The sequence below is a fragment of the Ochotona princeps genome, chromosome 12 (genome assembly GCF_030435755.1).
Source record: "Ochotona princeps isolate mOchPri1 chromosome 12, mOchPri1.hap1, whole genome shotgun sequence".
In the NCBI taxonomy this organism is placed as follows: domain Eukaryota; kingdom Metazoa; phylum Chordata; class Mammalia; order Lagomorpha; family Ochotonidae; genus Ochotona; species Ochotona princeps.
The window spans coordinates 45,912,571-45,927,827 of NC_080843.1; the positions used below are offsets into that span (position 1 = coordinate 45,912,571).

At 45.0% G+C, this 15,257-nt stretch overlaps 1 protein-coding gene across 6 annotated transcripts in view; it reads left to right on the forward strand.

Moving 5' to 3' along the window:
- The window catches only part of SLC25A30 (solute carrier family 25 member 30), a 50,505-nt gene extending 41,875 nt beyond the window's left edge, over positions 1-8,630 (forward strand). For all 6 annotated transcript variants that reach the window (XM_058670735.1, XM_058670736.1, XM_058670738.1 and 3 more), the window contains exons 6-11: positions 310-395; positions 3,468-3,563; positions 4,272-4,396; positions 6,810-6,948; positions 7,613-7,693; positions 7,976-8,630. In XM_058670735.1, the coding sequence (XP_058526718.1) occupies positions 310-395; positions 3,468-3,563; positions 4,272-4,396; positions 6,810-6,948; positions 7,613-7,693; positions 7,976-8,017 (569 nt within the window). In that variant the 3' untranslated portion in view covers positions 8,018-8,630. The remainder of the gene's footprint in view (positions 1-309; positions 396-3,467; positions 3,564-4,271; positions 4,397-6,809; positions 6,949-7,612; positions 7,694-7,975) is intronic.
- Positions 8,631-15,257: the final 6,627 nt, after the last annotated feature.

The window sequence follows — 15,257 nt, forward strand, 5'->3', positions numbered from 1 at the left end:
ATTCCCTCATAGACATGTAGCTTTTAAATTCTTTAACATATATACCCCATCATGATAATGATGGTCTGAACATTTATACCAAGCAAATTGGTAGATGATTTGTGATCCTTTTTAGGGATCAAAAAATTTTGTTTTGCAAAATCCCTTTAACCAGAGAAGCTCCCAGTCTTAAAAATGGCTATTCAAAAAGTACACAGATTTTTCTCTTAAAGTGAACAAGTCCCGTGTGAGCGAGTTACGCTATGTTAGAGTCTCTCAGCGGAAGAACCCCGTGTGTCTGAAAGTCTAACACTGTGTCTTGGTTTACAGATGAAACCCTGCTGGTAAATGTTATCTGTGGGATTCTCTCCGGAGTCATCTCCTCATCCATCGCTAATCCAACGGATGTGTTGAAAGTAAGCCATGGTGCTACTAGTTTTATTAACATGTCCAAGATTTTTCACCTGAGAACGATGTTTGGGTAATGCAATCTGTAAATATGATGTGTGCTGTGTATATGTGAATCAGTTCATAATTGAAGTGCCATGACTTCTTAACTTTTGAATGCCCACCAATCGATTTCTCCTGATACAGATAAGTTCAAAGGGAGAGCTCATTCTGGAGACATGGGTTTTGTTGAGTGAATAATGAAAAAAAAATCAGATTTGGATGCAGTTGAATTTCTTTTTCTTGTTGAAAATCTCCTTTGTCTTATAGGTGCATTAAACACAAGTCTTTTGGGAGAGGGTGGAGGGAGGAAGGGAATATCATTAGGTTCTTGGAATTTTATCTACAAATCACATTGATTCTGCTAAAAACTAATTAACATTTAAACAAATAAAAATATGCACGTTTGACACATATCTCAACTACTCATTAATGATTGCTGGCTGCATTTTTTTCTTTTTTAATTATTTTATTTCAATAATCTTTACATAGTTGATTAGGGCACAAAGGGTCAAGGGCTACAGGAAAGAGGGTAAGCTCGCTGTTCCTACATTATTATTATTATTATTATTATTATTATTATTATTATTTTGTATACAAGGTAAGGGGAAAGATAAAGGGAAAAGCCCCACCCAGCCTCCCACCCATCCCAGGTCCCCGACGTGGGGCATGCTCTGAGGGTCCTGCTCAAGCAGTTTTGATAGTTCAGCAGTTCTGAATTGCTGCCGATTTTGCTGTTCCAAGCATGATGAAATCTCTTCAGAATCCACTGGTTGACATAGTCTTCATGGTTGGGGTTCTGAGATGAGCAGTTTAATTGGAGGGATCCCCAAAGAAACTTTGTCTCAGGTGATCCCAGACCTGATTCTTTGCTGGCTGCATTTTTTTTTAAAACAGATTTATTTATTTTTTATTGGAAAGGCAGATATACAGAGAGGAGAGACAGAGAGAAAGATCTTCCATCCGATGGTTCACTCCGCAAGCGGCCGCAATTGCTGGAACTGAGCCAATCCGAAGCCAGGAGCCTCCTGTGGGTCTCCCACGTGAATGCAGGGTCCCAAAGTCTTGGGCCGTCCTCAACTGCATTCCCAGGCCACAGGCAGGGAGCTGGATGGGAAGCAGGGCCGCTGGGATTAGAACCGGCGCCCATATGGGATCCTGGCACATTCAAGGCAAGGGCTTTAGCCGCTACGGTGTCACACCGGGCCCAGCCGGCTGCATTTTCTTAATGGTTAATGTTATATTGGAAAATACAAATTAAGATAGGTATTTGCTCTGATCAGACATAATGCATTAGAATGACTTTACTAAGAATATTGGGGATGCTACCTCCTTCAGTTCCTTTAGGAAAGGAATAAGCTGAGGAAGTAACTAACAAAATAGAAATTCGGCATCAGTTACTTTTGGACCCTTCCTAGGAGGTTTCTCTCAGTCTCTCCTCCCCTTCCCTGTGATCTAGCTAGTGTCCTATGGTCCTGCTTTGTGCCGTGTGCTCAGCACCCTATGCCATGGGATTGCTAACAGGCAGGATGCTGGCTCCACTGCAGTGATCCTGGCACCGTAGCAAAGGAGCAACGTGGGAGGAGCAGAGCGATGGGGCACTTCTGCCATAAACAGACCAGTGTTGAGGCTACAGAGCTGGGGAAAGACATCCCTGCTCCTTTGATTTCGTGAACACATCTCAGGGCTTCTTGAGAGGCAGTCTCTTTGTTTTGGCTTGTTTTCCCATGTCAGTGTGGCAGTAGCAGTTCCCTGTGGAAGTTAACGGTGATCCTTGTTCTCTAAAGAAAAATGAGGCATCAGTTCCATTTTATTTTGATTTTAATAAATCCCTTTTTATTTCTTAAGAAGGCCAAGAGCTGTATCCGACGGTATGTGGAATCCTGGTCCCGTGGATTCCACGGGCTCTGTGAGGTTCATCAGAGCATTGCACGCGTCATGTGGCCATCACAGGGCCAGCTGGCCTGCATAGCTTTTGGTCCAGCAGGTTGGAAATAGAAGTGGCTTGCAGCAGCTAATTTAAGAAGTATGCTTGCTTGTGTCTGGTACTGCCAAGTACATCAGATAACTTATTATTAATTATATGAAGTCTTCAGAATTACCATCAGCTTCTCTGTTTCCTACATATTAACCTTCAGGGAATTGTAAGAGAATTTCAAAAGGTTGTGGAAAGAGAAGTAAAAGGTGTTTATTTTGGTGCACACACACACAAAAATTGACACCCATACATAATTTTTTCAGAATATATATTTTTTTAAAGATTTATTTATTTTTATTACAAAATCAGATATACAGAGAGGAGGAGAGACAGAGAGGAGGAACTTCCATCCGATGATTCACTCCGTAAGTGACCGCAACGGCCGGTGCTGCGATGATCTGAAGCCGGAAACCAGGCTTCCTCCAGGTCTCCCACGCGGGTGCAGGGTCCCAAGGCTTTGGGCCGTCCTCGACTGCTTTCCCAGGCCACAAGCAGGGAGTTGGATGGGAAGTGGAGCTGCTGGGATTACAACCGGAGCCCATATGGGATCCTGGCGCATTCAAGGGCGAGGACTTTAGCCAGTAGGCCACCGCGCCAGGCCCAGAATACACATTTCCATGAAGTTTTAAAAGTACCCTTCTACAGTGGTTCCACCTACTTTCTTCTAGCCCTTGATCCTTTATACCCTAATCAAATATGTAAAATTTATCAAAAATAAAATTTATGTAATAAAAAATATCCTTCTATCCTATTTTCTATTCCTCTTGAAAGACTTTTTAAATAATTGATTTCTTTTTTTTGATTCTTAATCAACTGTTTCATGGAGGTCTCTTTGGATTCTATGAGGTGCTTTTAGGAGCTCCCAGAGTTCTAAGAACTAATTCTTACACATATTCCATCTGCTGTGGTCATTGTGTAGTGGCACATCCCAGTAAGGTGTTTTACAGTGCTTTCTCTGTTCATGGCAACCTCAGGCTGCCTGACTTTCAGAGTTGTCCTACTGATGGAGGGAAGGGATGCGCTAGTGTTCATTTCTCATGCTGATCTCTGAAACAATCCCCAGATCCGGATGCAAGCCCAGAACAACACCATTCAAGGGGGAATGATAGGCAACTTCATCAACATTTACCAGCAGGAGGGGGCAAGAGGCCTGTGGAAGGTGAGCTGGAAGAACACATCCAACCGACTCGTTTAAGTTCTCACTTCTTTTCTGTTCTTTACATTTATTTTTCGTGTCTCCACCACTTTAATCCAAGTGGCAACATGGAGTAAGGGAAGAACTCTGACATCTCCCATTTTTGGAGAAGAAACATTGTCCCTTCAATTCCGTATTTGTAAAATGGGAACATGAGGGCTATGGGCCATGATTGTGAAGTGAGTTTTGACTAATTGGTTCAATTGGTTTGGATCATTTTCATTTTTCTTTTTTCTAAATTCTATATAGAGAGAGTGACTGGGTTCACTTCCTTGGTATGTTTTGATTTCTGTGGTTCATGGCCCTTAAGGAGCGTCTGTGATGGGGCAGCTGCTGACGTGGGATGCTGTTTCCTAGTGTTCTCGTGGCTTTAGCTCGTAGAATAGTCCTCAAGAGCATTCAGTGTGAGTGTGAGACAGGAAACCGGAAGCTCCGAGGGGTGACCTGTTCTGGGTCTGGCCCCAAGATCATACACAGTGTCAGAATTAGAATTAATTAGACTTCACATTTGAGTTCCTGCCCTGTACTCTTTTCCATTCAGATATCCTACTCTTCTACCCAGCAGCACAGAATCATTCAAAACTGCTGGTAGTTTGTGGGGTGGAACCTTTGCTGACTTGGTTCTATGGAAACAAACCTGGATTCTTGTTTCTTATTGCTCTTTTTACCCAGGGTGTGTCCCTCACGGCTCAGAGGGCGGCCATTGTTGTTGGCGTGGAGCTGCCCGTCTACGACATCACCAAAAAGCATCTGATTCTCTCGGGCCTCATGGGAGACACTGTGTATACCCACTTCCTGTATGTTTATGGATTTTTAAAAAATATTGTTTTAGGTATGCATGAGTTTGGGTAGCAATTTAGTACACATCTACAAGAAGAACTTATGAAATATTTATTTAATTTTTTATTTGAAAAGCAAAATGACTGTTTTTCATCTACTGGTTCACTCCTCAAATGGCTGTGATGGCTAGAGCTGGGACACGTTGAAGCCAGGAGCTAGTCCAGGTCTCCCCATGCAGGTGTAGGGGCTTACATATTTGTGCCATTTTCATATAATTTGTTTTTTAAAGATTTATTCATTTTATTACAGCCAGATATATACAGAGAGGAGGAGAGACAGAGAGGAAGATCTTCCGTCTGATGATTCACTCCCCAAGTGAGTCGCAACGGGCCGATGTGCGCCGATCCGATGCCGGGAACCAGGAACCTCTTTCAGGTCTCCCACGCGGGTGCAGTGTCCCAATGCATTGGGCCGTCCTCAACTGCTTTCCCAGGCCACAAGCAGGGAGCTGGATGGGAAGTGAAGCTGCCGGGATTAGAACCGGCGCCCATATGGGATCCCGGGGCTTTCAAGGCGAGGACTTTAGCCGCTAGGCCACGCCGCCGGGCCCCATATAATTTTTTTTGAAGATTTATTTATATATTGGAAAGGCAGATCTGCAGAGAGAAGAAGAGACAGAAAGAAAGATCTCCCATCCACTGGTTTACTCCCCAAATGGTTGCAATAGCCAGAGCTGAACTGCTCTGAAGCCAGGAACCAGGAGCTTCTTCCAGTCTCCCTAGTGGATACAGGGTCCCAAGGCTTTGGGTCATCCTCTGTTGTTTTCCCAGGCCAAAAGCAGGGAGCTGGATGGGAAGTGGAGCAGCCAGGATATGAACTGGCGCCCATATGGGATCCTGGGGTGTGCAAGGTGAGGATTTAGCCACTGAGCCGTGGTGCAGGGCCCACTTGTGCTGTTTTGCACCACTTTTTCCCAGGCATAGCTGGAACTTGAACTGGTGCCCCTGTGGAATTCTTCGCACTGTAGGCTGCTGCTTAACTCACCGTTCCACAGCACTGGCGCCTCTGGGATTGCGATTTTGTCTAAGAAGACCTTTGGCTTGTCACCACTAGGGGAAGCACCACTGACATCTAGTGGGTAGAGGTTAAGTGTGTGGCTAGCACAAGGCAGACCTCTCAGTGGGTCCTGCTCAAAGAAGAACTTTGGACAGGAGTTTAACTGAGCAGACAGAGGGTTCAGGAACTAGGTAGGCTTAGGACCAGAAAGAACCTGGATACAATTCAGTGCCCATATGGAATCCTGGGGCTTGAAGGGAGAGGATTAGCCAGTTGAGCTATTGTACCAGGGCCTTTGATAAGTTTTGGTTGCTTTCTGCCTGTGACTGGTGAAATGCTCAGCTGCTCTGATCAGCTGAGACTCAATTGCTTGTTGTAAGTTTACTCTCAAGGTAGGTTATGGGTCGTTTATAGCAAGTTAGGCGACAGTTATGTGTGGGTGCTGGTAAAAGCCAAACTTGATTGAGTTTAACAGTACCCATTGTGTGAGACTGAGAGTATAGTAAAAACTTAAGACTCCTGAAGGGTATTACAGTTGGGAGATCTTCTGTCTTTTTCTTTTCTTCGTTTTGCAAATGTTTAGTGGGGGCCAGCACTGTGGTAATGTGGTTTGGGGGTAAAACGGCCATCTGTCATGTTGGCATCCTTTGTGAGTCCTGGTTCATGTCCTTGCTGCTCTACTTCTGACCTAGCTCCCCGCTAATGGAACTGGGAAAGCATAAGAAGTCTTTAAAAGAAAATGTTTACTGATAACAAAAAAATTGTGCTTGGATGTAGTGAGGCATGTAATAATTTGATATATGTATATTTTGTATGATGTGGAAGTCAGGGAATAAACATTCAGCTTAGCCGGTATTATTTACCTGCATGCCATGGGTTTTATTCTAGTTCCCAACTCCAGCCTCCTACCAGTATAGATTGTGGAAAATAGCAGTGTGGCTCCAGTTATTGGGTTCCTGGCTCCCAACCTTTGTTCTAGACTGGGCCTGAGTGTTACAGATATTTGGGAATGAATTGGAGGATGGGAGTTCTCTGTCTATCTCTCTGTGTATTTTATAATCTCTCGGGACAACATAATTATGCTATGACCAGAAATACTCTGTGCCGCCTTACAGGTTAATAGCTGTAACAGGTTATCCTGGGAGGACTTTCCTGTGTGTTGCTGGGATTCGTTGGCATTCCAGGACCTCATAGATATTAGCTATGCCTGTAATTGGTGCTGACCTTTAAGGGATGTGTCCAGCTCTCTAAGGACCTCCTCCTGAACCCGGTTCATGTTATTCCATGTTACATTAGCCTTGTTCTCGGAGAAGCTGTTTCGTGCCTTTGACCTGCTATGGCTGGGTGGGCACTCACGTTCTGATGTTTCCGCAGCTCCAGTTTCACCTGTGGCCTGATGGGGGCCTTGGCCTCAAACCCTGTGGATGTCGTGAGAACACGGATGATGAATCAGCGAGTCCTTCGCCATGGCGGGAGCTGTGGCTACACAGGGACCCTGGACTGCTTGGTACAGGTGAATAGCATCAGGAATTACATAGGGTTTTTTTTTTCCCCATTTCAGATGTAGATGAATTATGAGATTGTGCAGTAAAGGCCTGAGATGCACATGGGGTATGCAATGCTTGCTCTTCTGGGGTTATATTGTATAAATAGCAAATCTAGGGGAATACTTGGAAATGAAAATTCCTTTTCCTCTTACCACCACTGTGCTGTGAAGGATGAGAAAATGGGTCCTGTTGGATCATAGTAGAACTGAGACTCCTTCCAGTATGCTGCCTGCCTGTTGAGTGAAGCTGGGCTGACTGCTTCATAGAGACCTGTTTCAGGGAGCATGCCGGTCCTGCTGCAATCCTCTGCTTACGTCAGTGGGTCTGCTGTTCCTGGGTGGGTGACAGCCGAGGAGAGGGGACCACTGTGAGCTTCTTGTCCACTGGCCTCAAGGAGCGTTGTCACTCGAGTACTGCCCGGAGACTGAGTAGACAGTGTCACAATGGTGTCTGACCACTCTCGCTTCCTGACCTAAGGGTCCAGGTGACGTGGCAGCAGTGTGAGCAGTCAGATGACATGGAATTCAGTCTTGAGTTCTTATTAAGAAAAACAGGTCATTCTGACCACTGATAATGCATTTGATGTATTTACAAAGTTGGAGTTAACTCTTTGTCTTTTTCCTATAACAGACATGGAAGAATGAAGGATTCTTTGCTCTCTATAAAGGGTTTTGGCCAAATTGGTTGAGACTTGGTCCATGGAATATCATCGTATCCTTTTCTGAGTAACAAAGGCAGTAGCGGAAGATTATCGTCTATATAAGCCCTCCTGTTGTTAGTTATCATTTAGAAGTAGTTCATTCTCCTGAGTGTCTGTAAGAAGTAAGGACTCAGGTGTTTTCCTAGGCAACACTGGGATTAGAACCGGTGCCCATGTGGGATCCCAGCATGTGCATGGCAAAGACTTTTGCCACTAGGCTACCACACCAGGCCTGTGCTGGAGTTTTTAAGATGGCATTTTTTTTCTTGGTCAGCCTTAACCCCTAACTGCAGTTCTTTGTGACCTACGAACAGTTGAAGAAATTGGACTTGTGACAAGTCTGTCTGCAGTTAGACCTCCTGAAAAAACGCTGCCTTCGAAACAGTATGGCCTTACTGCCTTTCACTCTGCTTCTCGCCGCTTGGCTCCTCACGGATTCTGGGATGCAAACAACACATGGAGACTGGGTTGGTTTAGGTGCAGCCGTGTTGGCATTAATGCCCTCTGTCAGGTGTGAGAACTGTACTGAGCAGACACTAGCCTGACCACCGACAGGTCCCTCACAGCAGAGGTGACGTATACGATGGCACTGTTTGTCACCTGAGAAGACTTGCAAGGAGATCTGCCCGTGCTCTGTTCTTTTTGGGGAGAGTCACTCCTACTGTGATTAGCTTACAGCCATGAGCGTGAGGCTGCCCTGAATAAGCTCATCAGAACCATGGCGTGGAGTCTCCGAGAGGGTCAGTGTTGCTTCTGAACCTGCTAGGGCTGCCACTGAAGAAATCCTGGGGGTGGAGACCCGGCCTTTGAACTCGGGCATAGGCAACGCAGGGTATGGATCCTTAGAATACTGAACCGTTCTATCATTGTCCTCTTGTGGCAGGATCTTTCACTTACAATAAGTGATTTCCTAAGCCTTTGTAGACCTAACCTTTGTGAGGCGTTGTGACAGTGTATCAACACCCGGATTCCTGGTTTTGACCTAGAGGCCGCCAGGTATATGTTGGTGGGAAGTGTTTACAGGGGACCCAGGCTCTATCTTGGGAAATGTTAGTCATCTGCTCCACGATTTGTAGCCACGTTTACCTGCCAGTCTGTGAAAGAGGGATAGTTAACACCTCCTGATGTAGAAGGCAGAGTGGAGAAAGAACATGGCCACCACTGCTAGTGACCTGAAGGGGGAGTTGACCTGCTCACGGCTGATTCCTCCACGCATGGTTGGTGTTTGCAGAGCAGAGTCCGGTTTCTAGGGCTTCCCCTGGCATCCCTGAGCGAAGCCCTCTGTTCCAGGGAGAAGACTGCAGGTGCTCAGGTGTGAACACGTTTTACTTGGCAGATTGTTGCGGGTGCATCGAGGAATGGAATGCTTCACCTGTCCAGTTTTTACTTTCATTTGTGTCACATTGGTTAAAACATTTGCCATCTTCTGGGACTGCCTCGTTAGTTTGGTTGGAAAACGCTTTTTTGAAATTTTGAAAATGATTTCTTCAGGGCTTCTGTTCCTCGAGTTTTTGATAAGAGGCATACAATATTTTTTCTTCTTTCTGGTCTTGATCTTACTTTCAAAATAAAAGGTGACAGAGTCCCAAGAACATTACACTTCTAGAAACTAGTCCCCCCCCCAAAAAAAAAAAAAATTTGCTTTTTTGGGTTGCCTCTGCTGTTCTCATCAGAACCACATCAGCCACTTATTAACTGTGGCTCCAAGGCAGACCACTGCTGCAAGTGTGTAGGTGAGAAGAATTTTCAGTGCAGATTTTTGTTTCCCAAAGTAAAAGGTTTAATAAAGTCAGTGAAAAGAGAGGAAGGGAGAAAGCATGACAGGTTGGTCTGTAAGAGCCAATTACTTTGGCTAGAATGAAAAGTGTACATCTCTCAAGTTGCCTCCAGATGGCAGTAGAGGCCCCTAAGCGCATTCAGACCCTGCTTGTGTTACCAAACCACACAGGTCACAGACTTTTTCCCTCTTACCAAAACATTCCACTGATGGGATACTTTCTGCAGGAAGGCTCTCGCTTTTAACGCTTTTTAGTTTAAAGATTGCTTTTTTTGAACCTTTTTTAAAAAAAGTGTACATGTGTCTAAAGCCGGAGAAACAAGTTCAAAGACTGTAGTCAAGGCCAGACAGTACTCTGTTATTACCAGTTTGTTCAGAAGATATACATGATCATGTCGGGATGAGAAGCAGTTCTAGCCTCACTGTAAACTCAGCCATGTCGCAAGACAGAGGTGCAGCTACAGTCACTCCCTCAGTGCAGATCTAAGTGCCTTAAGGAACAGGATCGCAGCCTGCCTGTTTTCACTGACTCTGGTGTTCCTGTTTGCAGTGAGTTGATGCAGTCATGGAAGCTTATCATGGAGTAACAATGTAAGGGATTGGAAAACTTGGTCCCTCATTTCCATGGGTATGACTGCAGATTCAGCCCTCCTTTATATCACTTAAATCTGGCAAAAGAATGTCTAGTTTTTACAACCAAGTTGAAGGAAATATTTCATTTTGTTCTGTTTATGGATTTCTGTGACTGACTGTCGTGGACCCCTAGTGTAAACATTGGCTTTGGTCCCCTGTATTTACTCGTGTGCTAAAAAGCATATGCATTATATGAAGGATATACATTTTTCAAAAGCCTTTATACCCCCAAGGCTCTTTATTTAAATATTGTTGGAATGTGTGCTGTGAATATCATTGCATTTATTTAATTAAACTGGAATAATATATAATTTTTAAAAAGCTTTGGTTGTTCTTTCAGACAAATGGAAGCATTTATACAAAGGCAGCTCCAGAGAGCAAGGAGGCTGGGGTAGATATTGTGTTGGTGAAAGAGGATATTCAGGACGTTTCTGTCTGTGGGATCACGTCTTGGGATCATCTTAATGCACTGCCTGGTAGCTGGGTTGCCCTCTCACTTCCACCTTAGGAAATAACTTGCAAGTCTAGTCAAGGCCCCTGAACTTTAGCCACTAGGCCACCCCGCCGGGCCCAAGTGAATAAATCTTGCATTTAAAAAAAAATTTACTTGGAGCCTGGCGCCGAGGCCTAGTAGCTAAAGTCCTTGCCTTTTTTTTTTTTAAAGATTTATTCATTTTTTATTACAGCCAGATATACACAGAGGAGGAGAGACAGAGAGGAAGATCTTCCGTCCGATGATTCACTCCCCAAGTGAGCCCCAACGGGCCAGTGTGCGCCAATCCGAAACCGGGAACCTGGAACCTCTTCCGGGTCTCCCACGCGGGTGCAGGGTCCCAAAGCTTTGGGCCGTCCTCAACTGCTTTCCCAGGCCACAAGCAGGGAGCTGGATGGGAAGTGGAGCTGCCGGGATTAGAACCGGTGCCCATATGGGATCCCGGGGCTTTCAAGGCGAGGACTTTAGCCGCTAGGCCACGCCGCCAGGCCCTAAAGTCCTTGCCTTGAACTTGCGGGGATACCATATGGGCCCTGGTTCTTTCTTTTTCTTTGTTTTTTTTTTTTTTTTTTAGCGTTATTGGGCGCTAGTTCTAATCCTGGCAGCCCAGCTTCCCATCTAGCTCCCTGCTTGTGACCTAGGAAAGCAGTAGAGAATGGTCCAAAGCCTTGGGACCCTGCACCCGTGTGGAAGACCTGGAAGAGCTCCTGGCTTCAGATCGGCGCAGCACCAGCTGTTGTGATCACTTGGGGAATGAATCATCGGACAGAATATACTTTTGTCTCTCCTCCTCTATATATCTCACTTTGCAATCAAAATAAGTAAATAGCCCAGCGGCATGGCCTAGTGGCTAAAGTCCTCGCCTTGAACACCCTGGGTTCCCATATGGGCGCCGGTTCTAATCCCGGCAGCTCCACTTCCCATCCAGCTCCCTGCTTGTGGCCTGGGAAAGCAGTTGAGGACAACCCAATGCTTTGGGACCCTGCACCCGCGTGGGAGACCCGGAAGAGGTTCCAGGTTCCCGGCTTCGGATTGGCGCACACTGGCCCGTTGCGACTCACTTGGGGAGTGAATCATTGGACGGATGATCTTCCTCTCTGTCTCTCCTCCTCTCTGTATATCTGACTTTGTAATAAAAATAATAAAATCTTTAAAAAAAATAAGTAAATATTTTTAAAAATTACTTGAAAAGTAGAATGAGAGAGAGAGAGAGATGTTCCATCTACTGGTCTTATTTTTCAAGTGGCAGCAACAGCCAGGAACTCCACCTGATTCTTCTATGTGCCAGGGACTCAAATACTTGAGCCACCATCCTCTGCACCCCCTGCTTCTCAGCTGCATTGGCAGGAACTTAGATCAGGAGTAGCTGGGACCTGAACAGGCATTCTGATATCCTGACACGGAGTGCAGGTGATTCAAGTGGCAGCCTGCTAAACCACAATGCTGGACCCCTCCCTTAAAAAAAAAGAATAAATAAATAAAAGAAAACATCGTCTGATACATGAGTACGTGTTCACTTTTGTTGAGTTTTTTTGGGGCAAGGGCTATGTGTGAGAATTTCTGTAAAGTAAACTCCCAGACACAGAGTTGCTAAATCCAGGAATTACCTTCCTTCCTTTTGGTAAATTTCTCTCTAGAAGGAGCATAGCACTACACCCCCCCCCCTTCCTGCATACACACACACACACACACACACACACACACACACACAATCTTCAGCCTCCCTAAATTTTTTACAACCTTCTCCATTTCACTGTTTGCTTATCTCTAAATGGAACATGATAGCCTTCTCATTGCTTACTCAAGAGTTATGACAAAGAGCTCAGAAGTGAAATCTCAATAAAATCTTACAAACCAGATGTTGTCTATGATATGGGGACCTCCATCATGTGGGGATGAAATTCCTCTAGCTTCCTCTTTGTCCTTCCCTAAATAGGCTATTCAATCCTGTCTTGTTATTTTTTTTGTTTTTAGACATGCGCATATACAACATGAACACATTGTATACCGTGTGTGGAGATACAGGCAATGTGAGTGCCTGTATGAATTTGGATGATTTTATGGGGGAAATCACTCAGATTTTAATCAAATAGAAATGATGTAAGAACTGTAGTGGAAAATGAAAACTATAATTGTATTCATCACGCATCTAGAGCTTCAGAGAAGAAGCTAATCACCACCTAGAAACAGGAAGACTTGACTTGTAACACCAACACCGAGGATTAAGGTGGATTGTTACTGGATTTGCCCTTGGGGTGGGATGTGACCTGACAGTATTTCAGAAGAGCACTAGAATTGAAAGAAGGAGTCAGTGCTTTACACACCACACCTTCCATTACAAGTTGGGCAACACTGAGTTGTTTTCAACATGTGTGTCCATTCTGGCGCTCGAATGAGAACATCCCATGGGAACTTCAGCCCACTGTGCTGTTGGTTCCCTCGCTCTCCCACCACTCACACGCTTAGGTGTTCCAGGCCCTGCTTCCTCCTTCAGTCCCTCCATTCCTCAGTTCACGAAGAGATCCAGTACCCTGGTGTCTGCCTTCCTCTTCCCTCATCTCAACTCGAAGGAGCCAATTCAACCTCCAGCCTGGGCTCACATCTTTTCGACGGCGTTCATGATCTGCATTGAATGACTTAAGCCTCATTCCTAAGCAGTTGCTAAAAATATTTTAATGGATTAAAAATAATGTTTAGAGGAAATAGGGAGATCATGGATTTAGGGAATTGTTCAGTAGAAACACACTTGGGAGAAGAGATACTTGTATTTAACCCTTGGAGGGTTGTGAAGAACTGTCACCAGGCTTCATTTCATTTCTGGAATTCGTGGAAGTGGAGTTCAGTCATTCCTAAAGTAGAGAGTTCTGTGTGCCTGGATAAATGGAACTAGGTGCTCTTTGTACAAGGATACTTCAAACATTCACAGGAAAATGCAGTATTGTCTTTATTTCCATTTTCCCATAAACTTTTGGAAGTATCCTCAGATCTGTAAGATAAACTTTCTTTAGGAAATAATGGCGGGTTGGTGGAAGGAATGAACAGTGTTCTGAAGCTAGGTTGAATAATGACCCAACTTATTATTATTTAAAGATTTATTTATTTTTATTGGAAAGTCAGATATACAGAGAGGAGGAGAGACAGAGAGGAAGATCTCCCATCTGATGATTCATTCCGCAAGTGGCCACAAAGGCCGGAGCTGTGACGATCTGAAGCCTGGAGCCAGGAGCCTCTTCCGGGTCTGCCACGCTTGTGCCGGGTCCCAAGGCTTTGGACCATCCTTGACTGCTTTCCCAGGCAGCAAGCAGGGAGCTGGATGGGAGTGGAGCAGCCAGGCTATGAACTGGTACCCATATGGGATCCTGGTGCTTGCAAGTTGAGGATTTAGAAACTGAGTCATCATGCTGGACCCACCTTCATATGTTTTTTTTTTAAAAATGATATATTTATTTGTTTGAAAGTCAGGGTTTCAGAGACAGAGGGAGAGATATAGTCTTCCAATTGCTGGTTCACTCCCAAAATGGTTGCAAGAGCTGTGGCTGGGACAGATTGAAGCCAAGAGCCAGGAGCATCTTTCCTTTCTGCCATGGAAGAGCAGGGCCTAAACACTGGGTCACTTCCATTGCTTTCCTAGCCCATTAGCAAGCAGCTTAGAGCTGGGTGGGAAATGGAGAGGCTGGGACTTGAACCAGCTCTCATATGGGATGCTGATGTCGCAAACGGCGGTTTTATTGACTGCAGCACAGCAGTCGGCCCCTGGTTGTTAATATTGTTGATGAATATAGGCCAATTGTTCTGTAGGCTTTTTCTAAAGCTGATCTTGTCTGATGTCTCCCCAGGCTTTGTGTGAGGTTTTGCATTTCTGGCAGCAGCGCCACAGAGCAGTGTGGAATGCTGCATCCACAGGCAGGAAGGTCCTATTAGTGATTCTGACTCTGATCACTTGGCTGAGGCCATGTCTGCCAAGTTCCTCTACTGTAAAGTTACTCCTGGCCTTTATTATCAATTAGTACTTGGGGAGATTGTGTAACAGAGCCCCTGCGATGAGAAGGAGCCCACCTTCTCCGCTGAGCTCCCCTTCCCTTCCGCGGTGGGAAGACAGATCCCCGGGCCTGTGGACCATCTATAACTCGTTTTCTTCTCTTTAGGAGCATGCCCCACCCCTTTCCTCCTTCGTTGATTCTTTCAACCTTCTTTTTTATTTTTAAAAATTTATTTAGTTCGTGATATCTTCAACCTTCTTATGATAAATTTAAAGTTTTTTTTCTTTTTCCCCTAGAGAAAAATTCTCTGGCAGGTTGGGGCCTTGGGGCTCTGCACTGTCATGGGAGACCCAAGAGAACCTCCTGGCTCCTGGCTTCCAAATCAGCGCTACTATGGTCATTTGGAGAGCAAACCAGCGGATGGAAAATCTTTGTCTTTCCTCTATAAATCTTTCTTCCCAATAAAACCAAATAAATCTTTAAAAAAAAGAGAGAGAGATTTGGGGCTCACACTATGCTACAGCACATTAGGCTGCTGCCTGGGGCACTGGCATCCCACACAGGGAATGATTTGAGGCTCTGCTACTCCATTTCCAATCCAGCCCGCTGATAATGTACCTGGTGAAGTTACAGAAGAGGACCCTGTAAGGTTCGAGTATGTGTTCGAACCAGAAGTGCACTCAAAATATATG